The 21,090-nt window shown below is 43.6% G+C and overlaps 1 protein-coding gene across 2 annotated transcripts in view; it reads right to left on the bottom strand.

Annotated features, from left to right (window-relative positions):
* Nucleotides 1-21,090, bottom strand: part of LOC145359954 (D(2) dopamine receptor A-like) — a 159,388-nt gene that overhangs the window by 31,798 nt on the left and 106,500 nt on the right. Inside the window, exons 1-2 of one of the 2 annotated variants that reach the window (XM_080214844.1) lie at nt 19,010-19,107; nt 14,325-14,630 (exon numbers count right to left, since the gene is read on the bottom strand). In XM_080214844.1, the coding sequence (XP_080070970.1) occupies nt 14,325-14,603 (279 nt within the window). In that variant the 5' untranslated portion in view covers nt 14,604-14,630; nt 19,010-19,107. Of the gene's footprint in view, nt 1-14,324; nt 14,631-19,009; nt 19,108-21,090 lie in introns of those variants that run through there. The other variant, XM_080214842.1, reaches the window with a different exon arrangement.

The raw sequence follows: 21,090 nt of genomic DNA, 5'->3' as shown, positions 1-21,090 counted from the left end.
TTAATGTTCCAAACATTAAGAAGTTGAAAGGAAGTTTGCTGGGCTCTTTGTCCTGGCAGACTAATAGACTTGAGTTTGCCAGCCTGGAATCTGAAATGCAGATGGCCTTGGTATAGTTCCCTTTGAATTTGGTCTCTGTAGTCCCACAGATGTTGTTACAGCCTCTTCAGAGGTATCAGGGTGCTAATTTCCCTAACATGTCAAATTAGCTCCTGTTATGTGAAGCTCACAGCCAGACACGGTGGCACAGTGGTTAGCACTGCTGTCTCACAGAGCCAAGAACCCGAGTTCAATTCCCGACTTGGGTCACTGTCTGTGTGTAGTCTGCACATTTATCCCATGGCTGCGTGGGCTTCCTCCAGATGCTCCGGTTTCCTCCCACAGTCCAAAAATGATCTGGTTAGGTGAACTGGCCATGCTAAATTCTTCCTCAGTGTCCACGAGCAGGTGCCAGAGTGTGGCGACTAGGGATTTTTTCAGTAACTCCATTGCAGTGTTAATATAAGCCTATTTGTTTTGATTTATTATTGCCACATGTATTAGTTTACAATGAAAAGTATTCTTTCTTGTACGCTATACAGACAAAGCATACCGCTCATAGAGAAGGAAAGGAGAGAGTGCAGATTGTAGTGTTACAGTCATAGCTAGAGTGTAGAGAAAGATCAACTTAGTGCAAGATAGGTCCATTCAAATGTCTGACAGCAGCAGGGAAGAAGCTCAAAAGCAGGAAAGAATCGATTGGTACGTGACCTCAGATACTATTCCCTGTGACAGTAAGAAATAAACTTTAACCATTTTATTCGGTCATTATCCAGTTTCAATATTTTAGATATTAGCATGAGGATATATACATATATTCATGAAAAATATGGAGACTGGAAGTCCCGGTAGGATCTTCTGATCCCGTTGATGGTACACCCCTGCCACAGGTTTCCCATTGGAGGCAATGGGAAATCCACAGGAAGGCCAGAGAATCCCACCCACAGGATCAGATCTTAGCCCCATTGCACAATTCAATTCAGGACTATGCCATTTGGGCCAAATGTTCAATGTCATGTTAATATTCCACATGGACATTCTCCCACCCTATATAATTTCACCCAATCAGAATAGCCTTCTATTCCATTTTTTCTCATGTGTTTATATATGTTTCCCTTTAGTTATTCAACTCAGCCACTCCTTAGAATCATAGAATCCCTGCAATACAAAAGGAGGACATTTGGCCCTTCGAGTCTGCACCAACGACAATCCTACCCAAGCCCTATCCCCAAAACCCCCATGTACTTAACTTCCTAATCCCCCTGACACTAAGGGGCAACTTAGCATGGCCAATGCACCTAATCAGCACAGCTTTGGGAGTGGGAGGAAACTGGAGCCCCTGGAGGAAACCCACACAGACATGGGGCAAACATGCAGACTCCGTGTCAACAGTTACCTGAGGCCGGAATGGAACCTGCGTCCCCACCACTGTGAGGCAACAGCGCTAATCACTGCGCCACCACGCTGCCCTTGTGGTAACAAGTTCCACATTCACACCACTTTGCTAGCAACATTATTTCTGATTTTCTTAATAGATTTATTAGTAATTATCTTATATTTATGAGTCCCTAGTTTTTGGACAAGTTCATCCACTATGCCAGCCAGTGGAATTTAAATTCGCTTAATAAATCTGGGTTGTAAATCTTTTCTCAGTAATGGTGACCATGACAACTATCAGGTATTATGGCAACAACCCATCTGGTTCACTAATGCTTGCCCTTCAGGGAAGAAAATCTGGCGTGCTGTCAGTGCAATGTGGCTGACTCTTAACTATTCTATGAAATGGTCTAACACGCCACTCAGTTCAAGGGCAATTTATTTATTTGTGTCACAGGTAAGCTTACATTTACACTGCAATGAAGTTAGTGTGAAAGTTCCCTAGCTGCCACACTCCGCACCTGTTCGGGTGCACTGAGGGAGAATTTAGCACGGCCAATGCACATAACCAGCATGGGAGGGAACCAGGGCACCCGGAGGAAACCCACACAGACACGGGGAGAATGTGCAACTCTGCACAGACAGTGACGCAAGCTGGGAATCAAACCTGAGTCCCTGGCACTGTGAGGCAGCAGTGCTAAACACTGTGCCAATGTACCCAATTAGGGATGGACATCAAATGCCAGCCTTGTCAGCGATTCTCCACATCCCATGAAAGAATTAAAATATCTTCTCGACATCTACCCTATTAAACCCTTTCAAAACTCTAAAGTATCACACATCAGCCCTCGATCTTTCCTTTCCTTACAAAAAGATCCCCAGTTTGTTCAATTCTTCCTTATGGATATTGTCATAGGTCTGGAATCATCTTTGTAACTCTTTTTTGCACTTTCTCCAGTGCCTCAATATCCTTTTTCCTAACATGGAGAGCAAAACTGTGCACACTACTCCAAAGATGTGCGGGTCAGGTGGATTGGCCATGCTAAATTGCTCTTTAGTGTCAGGGGACTAGCTAGGGTAAATGCATAGGGGTTATGAGGATGGGGCCTGGGTGGGATTGTGGTTAGTGCAGTCACAATGGGCCAAATTCCCGGCTTGGGTCACTGTTTGTGAGGAGTCTGCACATTCTCCCTGTGTCCATGTGAATATCCTCCTGGCGCTCCGGTTTTCTCCCACATTCTGAAAGATGCGCCGGTTAGGGTGCATTGGCCATGCTAAATTCTCCTTCAATGTACCCAAACAGGTACCGGAGTGTAGCAACTAGGGGATTTTCACGGTAACTTCATTGTAGTGTTAATGTAAGCCTTACTTGAGACTAATAAATAAAACTTTAAACATCTAACTCAAAAAACGCAATGGTGATCAAAGTAGATGATGCTGTGTACTTGGTTCACTATGAAAGTGGAATATACTGGATTCAGGAACCATTATTTCAGAAACTGGCCCATTATCATTTCAAGTTCAGGTTCAAGTTGAGGACAAAGTGATATGCAGTCACATGGATCACCTTCGAGGGAGTGAAACATCTGAACAAATGCAAGATCAACCTGTGATTGATGTTTCACTGTCAAACGCTGAAGCGTGCAGTAACTCTGCAGCTGTTGACCCTGACACATCCAATCGGCTATCAGGCATCGACCTACCCAGATCCAGTGACGCACCTTACTGTGCGGCTCCAGATCCCATTGTTCCTGTTCGGGAACCTCCCTCTGTAGAGCTACATTGCTCTGACCAATCCCGCAGAGCATCTCAGAGACTTAATTTGTGAAAGAGGACAGAGTGTTCCATTCCTTGTTTACAGGGGAAGTTAAAGACAAGAGAGTTGACAAGTGTTTTGTTACGGTTTAGGCATATTGGCCGGAATTCTCCAACCTCGCCTGCAGCCGGAATTTTCCGATCCTGCTGCTGTGAACGGAGATTTGGCTGACGGCAAAATTCATTTCCACTGGCAATAGCTGCGGGGTGTATGAGGCCGGAGAGTTCCAGCTGTTGTTGTAGTAAGTGATAAGAAATTTAAGAGGAGAAGGAATGTAGTGATGGGATTAGCTGAACCTTCTTCCCACTAATAAACTGGTTCCAATGGCTGTTGTGCCTACGGGTAGTAAGATAGAGATAAGTCTGTAAGGAATGCAATGTGTGTTCCCTACAAAAGTTAAGTTTATTTGCACCAAACCTGTTCTCAACTTATCACAACGACAATAACTTGAATTTATATAACGCCTTTCAACATAAGAAAACATCGTACAACGCATCACATGAGCAAAATTTGGCATGAGCCACTTAAGGTAATATTACAAAATATTAGGATAAGCTTGGTTAAAGAGATAGATTTTTAAGGTACATCCTGTCGCAGGAAGAATGGATGAAGAGGTTTAGGGAAGGAATTCCAGAGATTAGTGCCTTGACAACTGAAGGCATCACCACCAAGGGTGATGTGATTAAAATTGAGAATGCTCAAGAGACCAGAATTAGAGGAGAGCAGCTATCTCAGAGAGTTGTGAAACTGGAAGAGATTACAGAGATAGGGAGGCATGTGGAGGGATTTAAAAACCAGCCATTATATTTTTCAGATCAAGACGTTGCTTAACTGGGAGTCAGTAATGGTCAAAGAGCATGGAGGAGATTCGTGATTGGGTCAAGTGAGGGTTAGGATATGCAGGAGCAGAGATTTGGATGATCTCAAGTTTCCAAAGAGTACGGGATAGCAGACAGGAGCGCATTGGAATAGTTACATCTAGAGGTAAGCTCAGTTGACGGTTACGGAGACAAATGAACAGGAATGGAGTTGGGTGAATTTTTAAAAATATTTAGTGTGACAAGTGGGCTTTCATTAACACTGCAATGAAGTTACTGTGAAAATTCCCCTAGTCACCACACCCTGGCGCCTGTTCGGGTATACTGAGGGAGAATTCCATATGGTCAATGCACCTAACCAGCATGTCTTTTTGATTGAGGGAGGAAACCAGAGTACCCAGGAGAAGCCCACGCAGACACGGGCAGAATGTGCAGATTCCACATAGACAGTGACCCAAGCCAGGAATCAAACCCAGGTCCCTGGTGCAGCGAGGCAGCAGTGCCAACCACTGTGCCATTGTGCCATCTACCATGCAGAGTTGGAAATAGATCTTTTTGAGTTTGTTGGTCCTTCAGAGCTAATCATAGAAAGCCCTTTGAAGGCCAACTCACTCAGAATAGACCACACATTGAACATTTAATCTCTGGACTACTCTGCTACATATCTCCATCCTATCCTTACCCAATTGGATGAACTTTCTCATATGTGCTTGCTTAAAATTTAGTTAACGTCTATCCTGCTTCAATTTGCTGTGGATCATGATGGTGGGGAACATTTTGCAGGATGCGCACGAGAGTCAGTTTAATAACCATCGATGAAGGAAGTCTGATAGTACCATCGTCAACATCCCTGCCCCTGAGCCGGAAGCTCTGGGTTCGAATCCCACCCAAGGAGTTGAGAGGCAAGGAAGATGCATTCATAACATTGCCAAACAGATTTTGAGTATCAACTCTGCAAATCCTTCCTATACACACACGCTGGTAAGAGTTGGAAGAGATTCCTAGTCAGACTTGTGACGAAAAGAAAGTTGAAGCTTCAATCGTACCCCAGATTACGACATCAATGTAAAAGTGCATGTTGTCACAGCAATTCTGAGTACAGGAGTGTACTGTAACATGCCCAGCATTTTATAATGCCACTTTCACATTCAAACCCATTGGTGCTGAACTGAACTAATCCTATATAATTTATTTGCTTTCAGACTGCTTCAAATTTGACATCTCATTTGTTTTCCATCCATATTTTAATCATCAATGGGTAGGTACAAAAGAAGGAACTCTTTTGCCAGCTGCCAGTTGGGGCAACACAGTGGCACAGTGGTTAGTACTGCCGCCTCACAGCACAGGGACCCAGGACAGAGATGTAAAGCAGAGTCGTCTGGAGATCAGATGTTCAGTGCATGGCCTATTCTGAGTGAGTTGGCCTTCAAAGGGCTTTCTATGATTAGCCCTGAATGACCAACAAACTCAAAAAAATCTATTTCCAACTCTGCATGGTGGACGACAAGGTGGGACAATGGTTAGCACTGCTGCCTGGCTATGCCAAGGACCTGGGTTCAATTCCCAGCTTGGCTCACTGCCTGTACACAATCTGCAAGTTCACCCGACGTCTGAGTGGGTTTCCTCCAGGTGCTCTGGTTTTCTCTCACAGTCCAAAAGGCATGCTGGTTTAGGGGCATTGGCCATGCTAAATTCTCCCTCAATGTGCCCGAACAGAACTGGAATGTGGCGACTAGGGGATTTTCACAGTAACTTCATTGCAGCATTAACGTAAGCTTACTTGGGACAATAAAAATTTAAAAACAAAGGGGTAATACTAAGACTGAGGTACCATCTGGGTCATTCTGTTCCTGTGCCATATGATGGAAAATAAATGTTGTCTGAAAGACATGCTTGTTAGGTGCATTGGCCATGCTAAATTCTCCCTCAGCTTACCGGAACAGACACTAGAGCAGGGGATTTTCACTGTAACTTTATTGCAGTGTTAATGTAAACCTATTTGTGCCACTGGTAAATAAACTATCACTTGAAAATGTTCAGAGAGGAGTATAAACAAATGTTGGTGTGAGAGGGAGAGAGAGAATCTATTTGTAAAGTCAATAATCAAACAATTTTATCCACAATCTCTGCATCTGTTAATTGGGATAACATTTTTATGACAGGAAGTGTTCAAGCTGCAAGATGAAGCACCATAATTTGTTAAAACCAAGGTAACCTTGTCTAAAACTCTTGTCTTTTCAAATGCAGTTGAATCCATTAGTGGTTGATGAAGCTGTCAGATTTAAATCTGCTCATTTTTCCCAGTGAGAGCACAGAAAGATCAAAGATCCATCACTCAGGAAACAGCAAGCCCAGTACCCACATCCTGCTGTGAAAAACGTGATTCAAGTGTAGATTTTGAGCCCTTTTCTTTTGTGAAATATTTCCTATATGTCTAGTGCTGAGTAATAATTCAGAGGCCCTGATATGTGATTATTGTAACAGACTTTCTTTTCTTTCTGCCACTTAGCCACCATCTCGTGGATAATATATTCACCCATTTTATCAATTCAGAAGCAACTGGCTTGGTTATCTTGAAGGTGCCAGCTCCCCTTCAGAAACACACTATTACAGCAATTCAAATGAGCAGCACTAAAGATAAATTGCCTCGCTGAAATCATTTGGAATAGAAAAAAGACACTTTCACAATTACTGTTGGGTTTAACCTCAGCCTGTTTATCCGGCTTTCTGCTCCAAGTGTTGAATGTATCAGCGTGTAACAAATATTCATTAATATTGTCAATGCACATGTGCCCTTTAAAGGCCAGTCAGCGCGGATAGTGTCGGGGAGGTTGGAGAACCTTCTTATGCCTCTTTTTCAAGGCCTCGACAAGATGCCAATTCATAGGATGAGAACATCGCCTCTCCTGTGATCTTGTCCTTGCCCATGGCACCCTGGGGAGGGGTGAGGCCTTTCGCAACCCGTGTGGACACCACAGAATGAAGAGCGTTCGACAGACGCACACAACAACGTGATCTGGTTCAACTTTAGAAAATTCCTTTTGGACTCCATTTCAATTCTTTCATTTGTTGCACCACCTTGAAACAGAAAGGCATGCGGTGTACAGATGCAGGTAGTTGTTGTAATCAATCCTACCTAATTCTTATCTTGTGGTGGGATGAAAATCGCAGGGGTTCTATGATGAATGGAATATTCAAGTAAAAGTAAACATGTTTATATAAGGGTGGCACAGTGGTTACCACTGCTGCCTCACAGCGCCAAGGACCTGGGCTTGATTCCAGCCTTGGGTAATTGTCTTTGTGGAGTTTGCACGTTCTCCCTGTGTCAGCGTGGATTTCCTCCGGGTGCTCTGGTTTCCTCCCACAGGCCAAAGGTGTGTAGTTTAGGAGGATTGGCCATGCTAGATTGCCCCTCAGCGTCCAGAGATGTGCAGATTGGGTGAATTGTCCATAGTAAAGGTGTAGGGTTACAGAGATAGGGTAGGGGGGATGGGTCTGAGTATGGAGAGTCAATGTAGACCCAGTGGTTTGCAAGACCTCCCACTGCACTGTAGGGATTCTATAGATTCTATCTTTCACTTCATCTCTTCAGACGTCAGTTGGTGAATTGGGGGTTTATTCACTTTTGAGGGGTCAGGTACGCACTCAGGGCAAGTTCCAACATCAGCCTAATTACAGTTAATGCCCAAACAATGGGTTTCCTCATCCAGTTCTGCCCCCTCTCTGGGTGATGTGTTTGCTGGGTGACTTGAACTTATCCAATGTTGGAAAATGGCATCTATTTGTGTGAGCGGTAAGTTTATGAACCCATTTAACCCAGTGGCAGGGCTTTCCCTGGGCCTGTCAACAGTCTAAGCATAATTCTCAATAAATTGGATAGACTGACAATAAACAGCTGGTTACACCTGAGAGGCGATAATAAGTCATGAAAACTGGCCATTAAACTAAGAGGTGGATTTGGTCTGTGAGAGATCTTAGTCATTTTATTTTTTGAAGTTCTGGGATACATAAGGTGGCACGGTGGCACAGTGGTTAGCACTGATGCCTCACAGCGCCAGGGAACTGGATTCGATTGGATCGCTGTCTGTGCAGAGTTTGCACATTCTCCTCGTGTCTGCGAGGGTTTCCCCCGGGTACTCCGGTTTCCTCCCATTGTCCAAAAGATGTGCTGATTAGGTGTGTTGGCCTGTGTTAAATTCTCCCTCAGGCACTGGAGTGTGGCGACTTGGGGATTTTCACTGTGACTTCATTGCAGTGTTAATGTTAGCCTACTTGTGATACTAATAAGTAAACTTTCAGCCAGTCACCAGAAGATACATCAGAACAATACCACCTTTCTAGGTATAGTATCATGGTCTGATGGTTTTGTTTCTGGACCAGGAATCTGGATTCATAACTAATCTTCAAGAGAACATAAATTGAAATCCTATTTTGTTAGAAATTTAATCGAGAATAAAATCAGGCAGTGTGTAACGAGGCAGCTGAGGAATTCACTTACATTTGATATTGCCTTTCAAGGTGAATTTTCATCATCCTCATTCCCTTTATTTCCCCAATAGTGCAATACTTTATAATTCAACTTTATAATTTGACAGATGGTGAAATTTGAATTCAATTTTAAAAATATCTGGAATTAAGATTCTACTGCTAACAGTGAAACCATTGTCAAAAAACCCCATGTGGGTCATTCATGTCCTCCAGAGAAGGAAATCTGCCATCCTTACCTGGTCTGGCCTATCTGTGACTCCTGATCCACAGCAATGACATGGGTGTCACTGGCTGGCTAGCATTTATTGTCCATTCCTAGTTGCCCTTGGAGGGCATTTGAGAGTCAACCACATTGCCGTGGCTCTGGAGTCACATGTAGGCCAGACCAGGTAAGGACGGCAGATTTCCTTCCCTAAAGGACATTAGCGAACCAGATGAGCTTTTACGACAATCGACAATGGTTTCATGGTCATAGACGATTCTTAATTCCAGGTATTTTTTATTGAATTTATGTTCCACCATTTGCTGTGGTGGGATTTAAACCTGGGATCTCTAGAACGTCAGTTGCTTTTCTGGATTAATACCACTAGGCCATCACTTTCCCTTACTCTACGCTGTGCTGTGGTTGATTCTTAAGTGCTCAGCAAGGGCAACTAAGAATGGGCAATAAATGGGGCCAGCCAGTGACCCCCATGTTTCACGAATGAATTAAAAAAATCTCTCTTTGTTAGAGCTTTTAATTAGATTTTAAAGTTGTATTGAAATCCCTCCTTATCTCCTCCAGATTTCCAACTGTCTAGGATATTTTGACTCCTCCAATTCTGGCCTTTTTTCTCATCCCTAATTTCTAGCACCCCATCATTGATGGTAGCTTTCAACTAATGAGGTCTTAAGTTCTGGAATTCCTTTTCCAAACTTCATCCTCTGGTGCTTTCACCCATTTCTTATAAAACATATTGCACCTGTCCTAATATCACCTCCAGTGCCTTGGTGTCAAATTTCCTTTGATTGTCGCTCCTGTGAAGTGCTGTTCTTTTTCACTAGGTTGAAGATGCTATGTAAATGCAAGTTGTTGTTAGTAGTAGTGCTTTTGTGAAGGCATTTAAGCCTTTTTACAAAGGGATTCATAAAATAGAACCCCTACAGTGCAAGAGGAGGCCAATCGGCCCATCAAAACTGCACTGACAACAATCCCACCCAGGCCCTGTATAAAGGCCGATTTAGGACAGCCAATCAATCTAACCCACACACCTTTGGACTGTGGGAGCAAACTGGAGCACCCGGAGGAAACCTACGCAGACACGGGGAGAATGTGCAAACTCCACGCAGGCAACGTGCAAATTCCACGTAGATAATTGTCTGAGGCCAGAATTGAACCCGGTTCCCTGGAGTTGTGAGGCAGCAATGCTAACCACTGTGCCAGCATACCGCCCAGTGGATAGCCTGTATCCACCTGGAATACAGTGAGAAGTCTCATAACACCAGGTTAAAGTCCAACAGGTTTATTTGATAAAGACTGTTGGACTTTAACCTGGTGTTGTGAGACTTCTTACTGTGTTTACTCCAGTCCAACGCTGGCACCTACACATCATGTCCACCTGGAGTAACAATGCATGCACACTACCACATCAATATTGATGATTTCCAATTGTTTTCAACACGAGGATTTTTCGCTCTACTCTGCTCTGTGCTGTGAGGGAAATGAAATAACCTGGTGTTTTTGTCATTTGTAATCCAGAGACGATAATAGCTGTGTCCTGGGTGGTGTTATGCCTCATTTACTGTTGGGTAAGTTAACAATCGCTGTAATCTTTAGTATTCAATCTCATTCTTGAATGTGAAGGATGCATCAAGCCAGCCACCTGTGTATACTGAAAGCCATCCATATATACTGAAAGCAGTATATGGAGATTTATCACCCATTGATATCTTTGCTCCATTCAACCCAAATCATCGAGTCAAATATGTTCTCTTTCTCACTATATCTTTTACAAATATTGCCGGTTGGATCCAACTTCAAATGCTTCTTAAACTGTAAAAATAAATTGCATTTTCTTTCCATATGAAAGACCCAGCTAATGTAAATTAGGAAAGCTCTGATTTTCCAAATGTTTCCGACATGATAATGGGATGGCATGGTGGCACAGTGCCAGGGACCTGGGTTCGATTCCTGGGGCTTGGGTCTGTGTGGGAGTTTGCACATTCTCCCTGTGTCTGTGTGTGTTTAATTCGGGTGCTCCAGTTCCTTCCAAAGATGTTTGGGTTAGATGGATTGGCCATGCTCAATTGTCCCCTAGTGTTTGGAGGGGTTGGGGGGGTGCGTTGCTAGGGTGGATGCATATTGAAAGATCAATTGTACTTTCAAGGAGCCAAGTTGAGTTTCACTTGGCACAAAGGTAAGAATCCCTACAGTGCAGAAGAAAATCCTTTGGCCCATCAAATCTGCACTGATCACAATCCCACCCAGGCCCTATTCCAATAGTCCCTCAAATTTATCCTACTCATCCTCCTGATACTAACATTAATTTAACATGGTCAATCAACCTAACCCGCACATCTTTGGACTGTAGGAGGAAACTGGAGCACCTGGAGGAAACCCACACAGACACGGGGAGAATGTGCAAACTCTGTCACAGACAGTGGCCTGAGGCTAGAATTGCACCCAGGTCCCTGGATGCCGTGAGGCAGCAGTTCTAACCATTATGCCACCGTGCTGCCCCTTTTAATGATTCGTGCAGGTCATGCACTTTGGTGGGAGGAATCAAAAAGCAGATTATTACCTAAATTGAGCGAGACATCAGGTGAGAAAAGCACAGCGGGACTGAGGTGTTCTAGTGCATGAATCACAAAAAGCAAGCAAGCAGGTCCAACAAGCAGTTAAGAATGCAAGCGAAATTTATTGCAAAAAGGTTAGACTTTAAAAATAGGGAAGTTTTGTTGCAATTTTACAGGGTGTTGGTGAGGCCTTATCTGGAATACTATGGACAACTTTGGTCCCCTTATCGTAAGCATGTTATAATAACATTGGAGGCCACGCAAAGGAGATTCACTGGGCTAATTCTTGGCATGATAGAGTTGTCGTATCAAGAGAGACTAAATCTTGTGGGTCTGTACCCCTTGGAGTTTAGGAGGCTGAGAGGTGATTTTATTCAAACATGTAAGATCCCGAGGGGGTTTGACAGGGTAGGTGATGATATGTTTTCAGAAGTGGGTGAGTCTCGAACAAGGGGGCATAGTTTTAAATCATCGGCCCTTTATCTTGGAGCTGAGGTGTGTAGAAATAGAGGACGGTGAATCTCTGGCATTCTCTGCCCCGAAAAGAGTGGTGGAGGCTGGACTGGATCGTTAGAAGCATTTATTGTGAACGTGGATAAATGTTTGATAGATCGAGGAAAAAAGGGCTACAGGGAAGTGGCGCAGAAAAGGAGTTGAGAATGACATAGATCGGCCAAGATTATATTGAATGGCAGGGCAGGCTGGGAGGGCCAGGTGGCTGACTCTTGCCTCTACTTCTTCTCCATTCAAGCTAGACAATTTTGGTTGGGGCAGGAAATCCACATGCAGCTGTATCGCTTTGCAAACTTTTATTTATTGGCAGTCAGCTCCTACAAATGCTTTTGTGCCTAAGATGCATAAAATGAACATACATCAACTCGCATCATTTAAGGTAAGGAATATAGGCACAAGTCGTGTAGTAACATCCCTCAGAGATCTGATCTGATTAACCGTTATTTCTTCAGATGTTTTGGAATACCGATAAGGAAACCCAAATCGATGCAATATGTAGAAAGTGTTATGATCTTGACAGGCTTCAAGCAGAGACGATAGCGTCCCTGTATGGATTTTACCAGTTAGTCTAACGACCATGGGAACTTTGGTGGTCAGAGTTCCATGAAAACAAATGAGTGCCAGAAGAAAAATGTCACATTATGGTAGCGATCCCCAATATTAACACCCAAAGCAGTAGATATTTAAACTGAAAATATTTAAATGGTGAAATCATTTGTTTCCAAATACTATTCCTCCTTCACTTATTAGCTACGATTGCTTCTCAGGTATTTCTTGTCCAGGGGAATGCTGCCTCTTGCTCATGGGGTGAGATGCCATGGCTTCTTCATAGAATCATTACAGTGCAGGAGGCCATTTGGCCCATAGAGTCTGCACTGACAACAATCCCACCCAGGCCCTAGCCACGCAACATATTTACCCTTCTAATCCCCCTGACATAATGGGACAATTTAGCACGGCCAATCAACCGAACCTGCTCATTCTTGGAATGTGGGAGGAAACTGGAGCACCCCCACACATGGGGAGAACATGCAAACTCTACACAAGATTCACCCAAAGTCGGAATTGAACCTGAGTCCCTGGCACTGTGAGGGAGTAGTGCTAACTACTGTACCACTGTGCCGTCCCATTCCTTCTGCTGCAGCTTTGGTGGAATTGGTGTACCTGTATCATCAGAATAAATTCAAAGATGCTGCACTGTAAACATAGAAACTTTCAACACTGGAATGTAGGTAGCCCCTTCCCCAGTGGAAGCTGGATTTTGAATATATTTAAGGCTGAGTTCGATGGATCCCAAAATTGGGAGGGGGGTGTTGGGTGGGATGGGAAGGGATTGGGAGGACAGGGTGGGCGTTAGTCAGCAGGAAAGTGTCCTTAAGGATCTTATTGGGGGCACGGTGGCACAGCGGTTAGTGCTGCTGCCTCACAGGGCCAGGGACACAAATTCAATTCCCAGCTTGGGTCACTGTCTGTGTGGAGTTTGCATGTTCTCCCCATGTCTGTGTGGGTTTCCTCTGGGTGTTCCAGTTTACTCCCTCAGTCCAAAAGACATGCTGGTTAGATGCATTGGTCATGCTAAATTTTCTCTCAGTGTACCTGAACAGGCCATGGAGTGTAATGACAAGAGGATTTTCACAGTAACGTCATTGCAGTGTTAATGTAAGCATACTTGTGACTAATACATTAACTTTATCGAATAGTGGAGCAGGCTTGAGAGGCTGAAAGGACAACTCTTATTTCTGATGTTGAGATAAGGTGATTCCGTGAGGCAAGATTCCACATTAAGGTCCGACCACTGCAGAGTTCATAGACAAGTCTATCCAGTGTCTTAGCTTTTAATCACTTGACCATTGGAAATCCAAAACATTGTGGTCCTATCAGCTGGTGAGAAACCACACCCATTGGTGAATTGGGAATTTGTAAAACAGTGCCCGCTGTCATGATTTAGAGTCAAAGAGGTTTACAGCATGGAAACAGGCTCTTCAGCCCAACTTGTCCATGCTGTCCTTTTTTTTAAACCCTAAGCTAAAATCAATTGTCTGCATTTGGCCCATATCCCTCTATATCCCTCTATATCCCTCTATACCCATCTTACCCATGTAACTATCTAAATGCTTTTTAAAAGACAACATTGTACCCACTCCGACTACTACCTCTGGCAGCTTGTTCCTGACACTCACCACCCTCTGTGTGAAAAAATTTCCCCTCTGGACTCCTTTGTATCTCTCCCCTCTCACCTTAAGCCTATGCACTCTAGTTTTAGACTCCCTTACCTTTGGGAAAGGATATTGACTATCCAGCTGATCTGTGCCCCTTAATTCCTTAAATGCTAATGGATGGAACAGTGTGGTCAACACTTCTGAAGTTTGCTGGGGGCAAGCCTGCCCACCGGCACCAGGACAGAGGCGATCTACCCTCCAGGTGGACATCAGGAAGAAACCTGTCTTTCACACCTTTCCATAAAGAGAAACAATTTTGGACAAAAACAAGAAGCTTACCTCCACGTAAACAACCCATGGCATCACCAAAGTGGCCACAAGCAGGTCAGCCACTGCTAAGCTGACAATGAGATAGTTGGTGGTGGTCTGGAGGGCTTTTTCTCTGGACACAGCTATGCACACCAGAACATTGCCAAACACAATGACAAAGATCAGGAGGGTCAGGAGCATGGCGTAATAGTTGTAATGATATTCCTGCTCTGCCCCGGTGCCATTGAACAGTCCAGTCCAGTTCCCTTCGTAGGTCTCATTGAACACAATCATGCTAAAAGGATCCATGGATGACGCGTAGATTCACCTTGTGGCCTGGAAGGGAAATGGGAGAGTCAGTTCAGTAGAAACATGCACCAGGAAATGCGATGCAACCAGCTAAAGGTGAACCAAAGTCAGAAACATTAGAATTCCAGAGTTGTGATTTTACTTTCTGAAGAGAATGGGCCCATTTTCAAAATGTGATGCGATTATATTTAATCACAGCGGCTGAAAAATGGCTGGTTCTCTCTCGAAGACAACTGATTTTTTTTCCCCTCTCTCCCCCTCTTCCTTCGATGCTATTGAAATGATAAAACCACAATGGAGCTGTTATTGGAACCTGCAGCGAATGACAATTAGTTATGTGCAGTGGACACGGATTTCTCTCTGGAGGGTCGGGAGACATTATTATCATTATTGACCAGTCTGACAGTGTCTGTTAATGACACCAGCACATTGCCAAAATATAGTCACAAAGAATAAGCAATGCGGCATAATAGTTCATTAACAAGGTCTTTATTAGAAACAAATCTGGTTCCAACTAATCAATCTTCCTCACAGAGGCCATACGTGTCACACAGCAGTAATAGAAGGGGCTGGGTTAAGAATATAAAGGCCTATAATGGAGCAGAATAGATAAGCTTTTATTCTGCTTCAGGTCTGAACTTGGCTTGAGAATAATTTGTAGTGGCCTTGGTGACATTCTCCAACAATGGCATTTTTCATCTTTACGGTTTTGCACGTAGTTCACAGATAAAATCACAGAATCACAGAATCATTACAGTGCAGGAGGAAACCATTTGCCCCATTGTGTCTACACCGGCTCTCAAACGAGCGTCATGGCTTTCTGCCATTCCCCTGTCTTTTCCCCATACCCCTGCGCATTATTTCAATCAAAAGAATCATCTAATGTCCTCTTGAATGCCTCGATTGAACCTGCCTCCACCAACTTCCAGACAAAGCATTTCAGACTCAGACCATTCTCTGTGTGAGAAAGTTTCACTCATATCGCATTTGCTCTTTTGCAAATCTCTTTAAATCTGTGCCCTCTCAATCTCAATCCTTTTACAAATGAGAACAATTTCTCTCTATCTACTCTGTCCAGTCCTCTCATGATTTTGAATATCTCTATCAAGTTTCCTTTTAACCTTCTTCTCTCCAAGGAGAACAGTCCCAGCCTCTCCAATCTATCCTCATATCTGAAGTTTCTCATCCCTGGAACCATTCTAGTAAACCTCTTCTGCACGCTCTCCAATGTGTTGACATATTTTCTATAATGTGGTGCCCAGAACTGTACTCACAATCCAGCTCAGGTGTTACTAGTGTCTTGTATAATTTCAGCATTAATTCCTTGTACTCTATGTCCCTATTAATAAAGCACAGGATACTGTTTGCTCTATTAACTGCTCTCTCCACCTGTTCATGATCTATGCACATATACATTCCAGGTTCTCAGCTCCTGCACCCCCTGAAGAATTGTACCCTTAATTTCATATTGTCTCTCCATGCTATTCTTACCAAAATGCATCACCGACACTTCTTTGCACTGAACTTCACCTGCCATCTACTTAAAGGTTTTAAAAGTGAAAGGTTTATTTATTAGTTGCAAGTTGGCTTACATTACATATCGCAAGTAGGCTTACACTGCAATGAAGTAACAGTGAAAATCCCCAAGTCGCCACTCTTCGGGTACATTGAGGGAGAATTTAGCATGGCCAGTGCACCTAGCCAGCATGTCTTTCAGACTGTGGGAGGAAACCAGAGCACCCAGAGGAAACCCGCGCAGACACAGAGAGAACATGCAGATGCTGCACAGACCAGTGACCCAAGCTGGGTATCGAACCCAGAGCTCTGGCGCTGTGAGGTAGCAGTGCTAACCACTGTGTCACCATGCTGCCCAGGAACTTCTGCACTGTCCTCCTCACGTGGAATACTTCCACGTTTGGTATCATTCACAATCATTAAAATTGTTCCCTGCGCACCAAGATCTCGATCATTAATATACATCAGGAAATACACGGGTCTCAGTACTGATGTCTGGGGAGCAAATCTTCCTCCAGCCAGCAAAATATCTATTAACCTAACTCTCTGCTTGCTATTACCCAGCCAGCTTGGTATCCATGTTGCTGCTGTCCCTTTTATTCCAAAATGAAGAGAGGAAAAGCCTGTATTGGTATCGCCTCATATATGATTATGGGATGTCCAATGTGTTCTCGACCAATTCAATACTTTTAAAATGTAAACACTGCTGTTATACAGGAGACAATTTGAACGTAGCAAGCTCTCACAGACAATATGTGATAATAACCAGATAGCCTGTTTCTGTTACACCAGCACACCAGGGATAAATCATAGAATCATTGGATCATAGAATCCCTACAGTGCAGAAGGGGCCATTCAGCCCATTGAGTCAACCCCAACTCTCTTACAGAGTGTCTTACCTCAGCCTTCCCCCATCCTATTCGTGGAATTCCACATACTTCCCATGGCTAATCCACCTAAGAAGTCCCACAACACCGGGTTGAAGTCCAACTGGTTTATTTGGTAGCATAAGCTACAAGCTTTTGGAGTGCCGCTCCTTCATCAGGTGCGTGTCCTGCAAAAAACAAAGTTGGCACTGCCAGGGGGCATGTCCCCTACCACCTAGGGGTTATATCTAACTATGTTCCCCAGGAAATTTGGCATGTCAGCTATCATTCTCACCAACTTTTACAGAAGCCCCACTGAAATCATTCTTTCTGATTGTATCACAGCTTGGTATGGCTCCTGCTCTGCCCAAGATCGCAGGAAACTACAAAAGGTTGTGAACTTAGCCCAATCCATCCTGCAAACCAGCCTCCCATCCATTGACTCTGTCTACATTTCGCACTGCCCTGGCAAAGCAGCCAGCATCATTAAGGACCCCACACACCCCAGATATTCTCTCTTCCACCTTCTTCCATTGGGAAAAAGGTACAAAAGTCTGAGGTCGCGTACCAACCGATTCAAGAACAGCTTCTTCCCTGCTGCTGTCAGACTTTTGAATGGACTTACCTTGCATTAAGTTGATCTTTCTCTATACCCTAACTATGACTGTAACACTACATTCTGCACTCTCTCTTTTCCTTCTCTATGGCCGGTCTGCTTTGCCTGTATAGCGCTCAAGAAACAATACTTTTCACTCTATACCAATATATGTGGCAATAATAAATCAGATCAAAATCAAAACGATTAGTTTTTGGTTCTAAAGACCAGCAGTGATTCGCATTGGTATGATGTCACGGTGGGAAGATACATTGAGGGCAGACGTGGCAGTGTCAAGCCTGCTAATGATATTACAATATATGCCAATAAATGCTAATCAGGCTCACACACTTTCTGAACATGAACCTAATTGCATCATCAGAGGATGGGCATGGAGGTGGGGAAGACCTTGAACTGATATCTTGCTGACACAAAACCCATTTTTGGTCTCTCGCAAGATTTAGTAGCCATTATGAGATTTGCTTCCATGGATGGTGGGGCTGCTAAATTATAGACAGCGTCTCTGACAGTGCAGCACCCCTCAGCACTGATTTCTTGGTCTTGATTTCCTGGATTGAGGCTTGGACCCACAGCTCCCCGCTTTCAACTGAGCCACAATACACATATAATGATGTGTTGATCTCAATTATTGCACATGGAGCAAAAGATTTGAAATTTAGCTTAGCACATACTGCACAATATTCCCTGTTCCATATTTTTCAAAAGCTTTCCTAAGATAACATCACTGCGGTAGGTGATTCATCTGTTGGAGGAAGGTGGAAATGTGGGTGGAAAGATATCCAGGACATGTATTTAAATATATAAATACATACTGTACTATCTTGTATCTCATGTATTTACCGCAGCCAGTTGCCCTGACTCTATGGGGCAATTTAGCTAGGCTATCTGGTCAGCTTGCATCTTGTTTGTCTCTCTTGAGGGGACCATAAATTGGATTCAATTTAAATTTGGTGTCTGGAGCAAGCAAGGAGATGGATTCAAGCTTAGAATTGAATCCTTCCAGTGCAGAAGGAGTACATTCGGCCCATTGAGTTTACGCCAACCACAAACACACCCAGGCCCTATCCCCGTAACCCCACATATTTACCTTGCTAATCCTCCTGACACGAAGGATCAATTTATCACGGCCCATTAACCTAACCTGCACCTCTTTGGACGGTCGGACAAAACCAGAGCACTCGGAGGAAACCCATGCAGACATGGGGAGAACATGCAAACTCCACACAGACAGTCACCCAAGTCAGGAATCAAACCTGGGTCCCTGGCACTGTGAGGCAGCAGTGCTAACCACTGTGCTACTGTGCCGCCCTAAATGATTGAATCAGGGCTTGCCTGATTCAATGGAACTTTAAGAATGGAGTAAAAATATTTTTAAAAAGTGAAATTAGCAATAGCCAATAAATACTGACCTCATCATGAATAGATGAAAAGAAACATCAACATCGCGATTGGCAATTCCTCCCCATTAACTCCTGCTAAGGTATTGTAAAATAGAAATAAACTCATGTTAAATGAATTCTTTTGTTCTGATTCCATTTTACCTAAATTGATACCATCTGCTTGTTACCAGGTACTCTCATGCCTCTTCTTATAGGTGATGTGGAGCCCAAGCTACCTCTCCAGCTGAAGTATTTTAATTTGATTTAATTTATTATTGTTACATGTATTAGTATACAGTGAAAAGTATTGTTTCTTGTGCACTACACAGTCAAAGCATACCATTCATAGAGAAGGAAACAAAAGAATGCAGAATGTAATGTCATAGCTAGTATTTAGAGAAAGATCAACTTAGTGTGAGGTAGGTTCGTTCATTCTGATGGCGGCAGGGAAGAAGCTGTTCTTGAATTGCTTCGTACATGATTTCAGACTTTTGTACCTCTTTCCCAACAGGAGAAGATGGAACAGAGTATGTCTGGGGTGTGTGGAGTCCTTAATTAGGTGGGCTGCTTTGTCGAGGCAGTGGGAATTGTAGACAGAATCAGTGGATGGGTGGCTGGTTTGCTTGATGGATTGGGCTACATTCATGACATTTTGTAGTTTCTTGCAGTCTTGGGCAGAGCAGGAGCCATACCAAACCATGATGCAACCAGAAAGAATGTTTTCTATGGTGCATCTGTATAGATTGGTGAGAGTCGTAGCTGAAATGTCAAATTTCCTTCATCTTTTGAGAAAGTAGGGGCTTGATGATAGCTATCTGCAATGAGGAGCATTGCTTATTCACAAGGCATGGAATTCATGAACTAGGAAACACACTGAAAGCTTTAAAAAAAACCTCAATCTTAAATTATTTCTTCTCCCTGCAGGATATGATCCTTCTTACAGAAAGACCAAGATGCTCAAATTTCTAAACTCCGTACCACCATCTGTGTTGTTGCACATTCAATGATTGCAGACATGTTCAGTGCATCCTGAAGAGAGCCATTGGAGTCTGAACAGATTTCTATTTTCACATTTCAGTAGGGACAAAGTGCTTAGCAAAATTAAAACTGATTTCAGTCTGAAGCCGTTCTACCTAGCCATGCAATTAACAACCGAACAATACCTGCTTACAGAGCGTAGCCTAGTTTTATAATTTCCTTCCATATTTTCTATTCGCTCCCCTGAAGGTGCTAATGATTAAACTTTTGATACCTCGCCTCGGCAATCATTCTTCACGTACAAATCCCGATAAGAAACGTGAACTGATTGAGAGTGGAGGGCAGTTTGATCACCCTCTCTTCTGGCATTCAACCTATAAGCTGTCCTGCAGAAGTTCTTGAAAATACATATTTTGGCTGACATGGCATGGTGGCACGGTGATTAGCACTGCTGGCTCACAGAGCCAGGGACTTGGGTTCAATTCCGACTTCAGGTCACTGTCTGTGTGGAGTTTGCACATTCTCCCTAGTTGTAGGGGATAAGCAGTGTAAATATTGGGGTTACAAGAATAGGGCCTGGGTAGGATTGTGGTTGCTTCAGAGTCAATGGGCCGAATGGCCTCTTTTGGCACTGTAGGAATCCTATGAATTTAAAAAAGCCCTGTACCTCTACTGTAAAACTCCCTTACTTTCGTGTTCCTCTTCCCCAGCAGTAAGCACCAATATTATTATTCATGGAATCACTACAATGCAGAAGGAGGCCATTTAGCCCATAGAGTCTATATCAATTCTCACCCAAGTCTACCAATAACCCACATATTTAATACCCCCAATTTATATATCTTGGGACACTGAGGCACACTTTATCATGGCCAATCCACCGAACACACACATCTTTCAATAGTGGGAGGAAACCGGAGCACCTGGAGGAAACCCACGCAGCCACTGGGAAAACATACAAACTCCACACAGACCATTACCCAAGGCTGGAATTGAACTTGGGTCCCTGGTGCTGTGAAGCAGCAGTGCTAATCACTGTGCCACCATGCCGCTTAAGGAAGGACAATGAATGCTGGCCTAGCCCACGTCGTGTGAAAGAATAAAAAAATTTATGCTGTACCAGCATACTAAGT

Source organism: Carcharhinus amblyrhynchos, chromosome 29 (genome assembly GCF_965287045.1).
Source record: "Carcharhinus amblyrhynchos chromosome 29, sCarAmb.v2.hapA, whole genome shotgun sequence".
NCBI classification, from domain to species: Eukaryota; Metazoa; Chordata; class Chondrichthyes; order Carcharhiniformes; family Carcharhinidae; genus Carcharhinus; species Carcharhinus amblyrhynchos.
The sequence above is the reverse complement of the archived record's forward strand: the minus strand, read 5'-3'. Positions and strand labels throughout refer to the sequence as shown.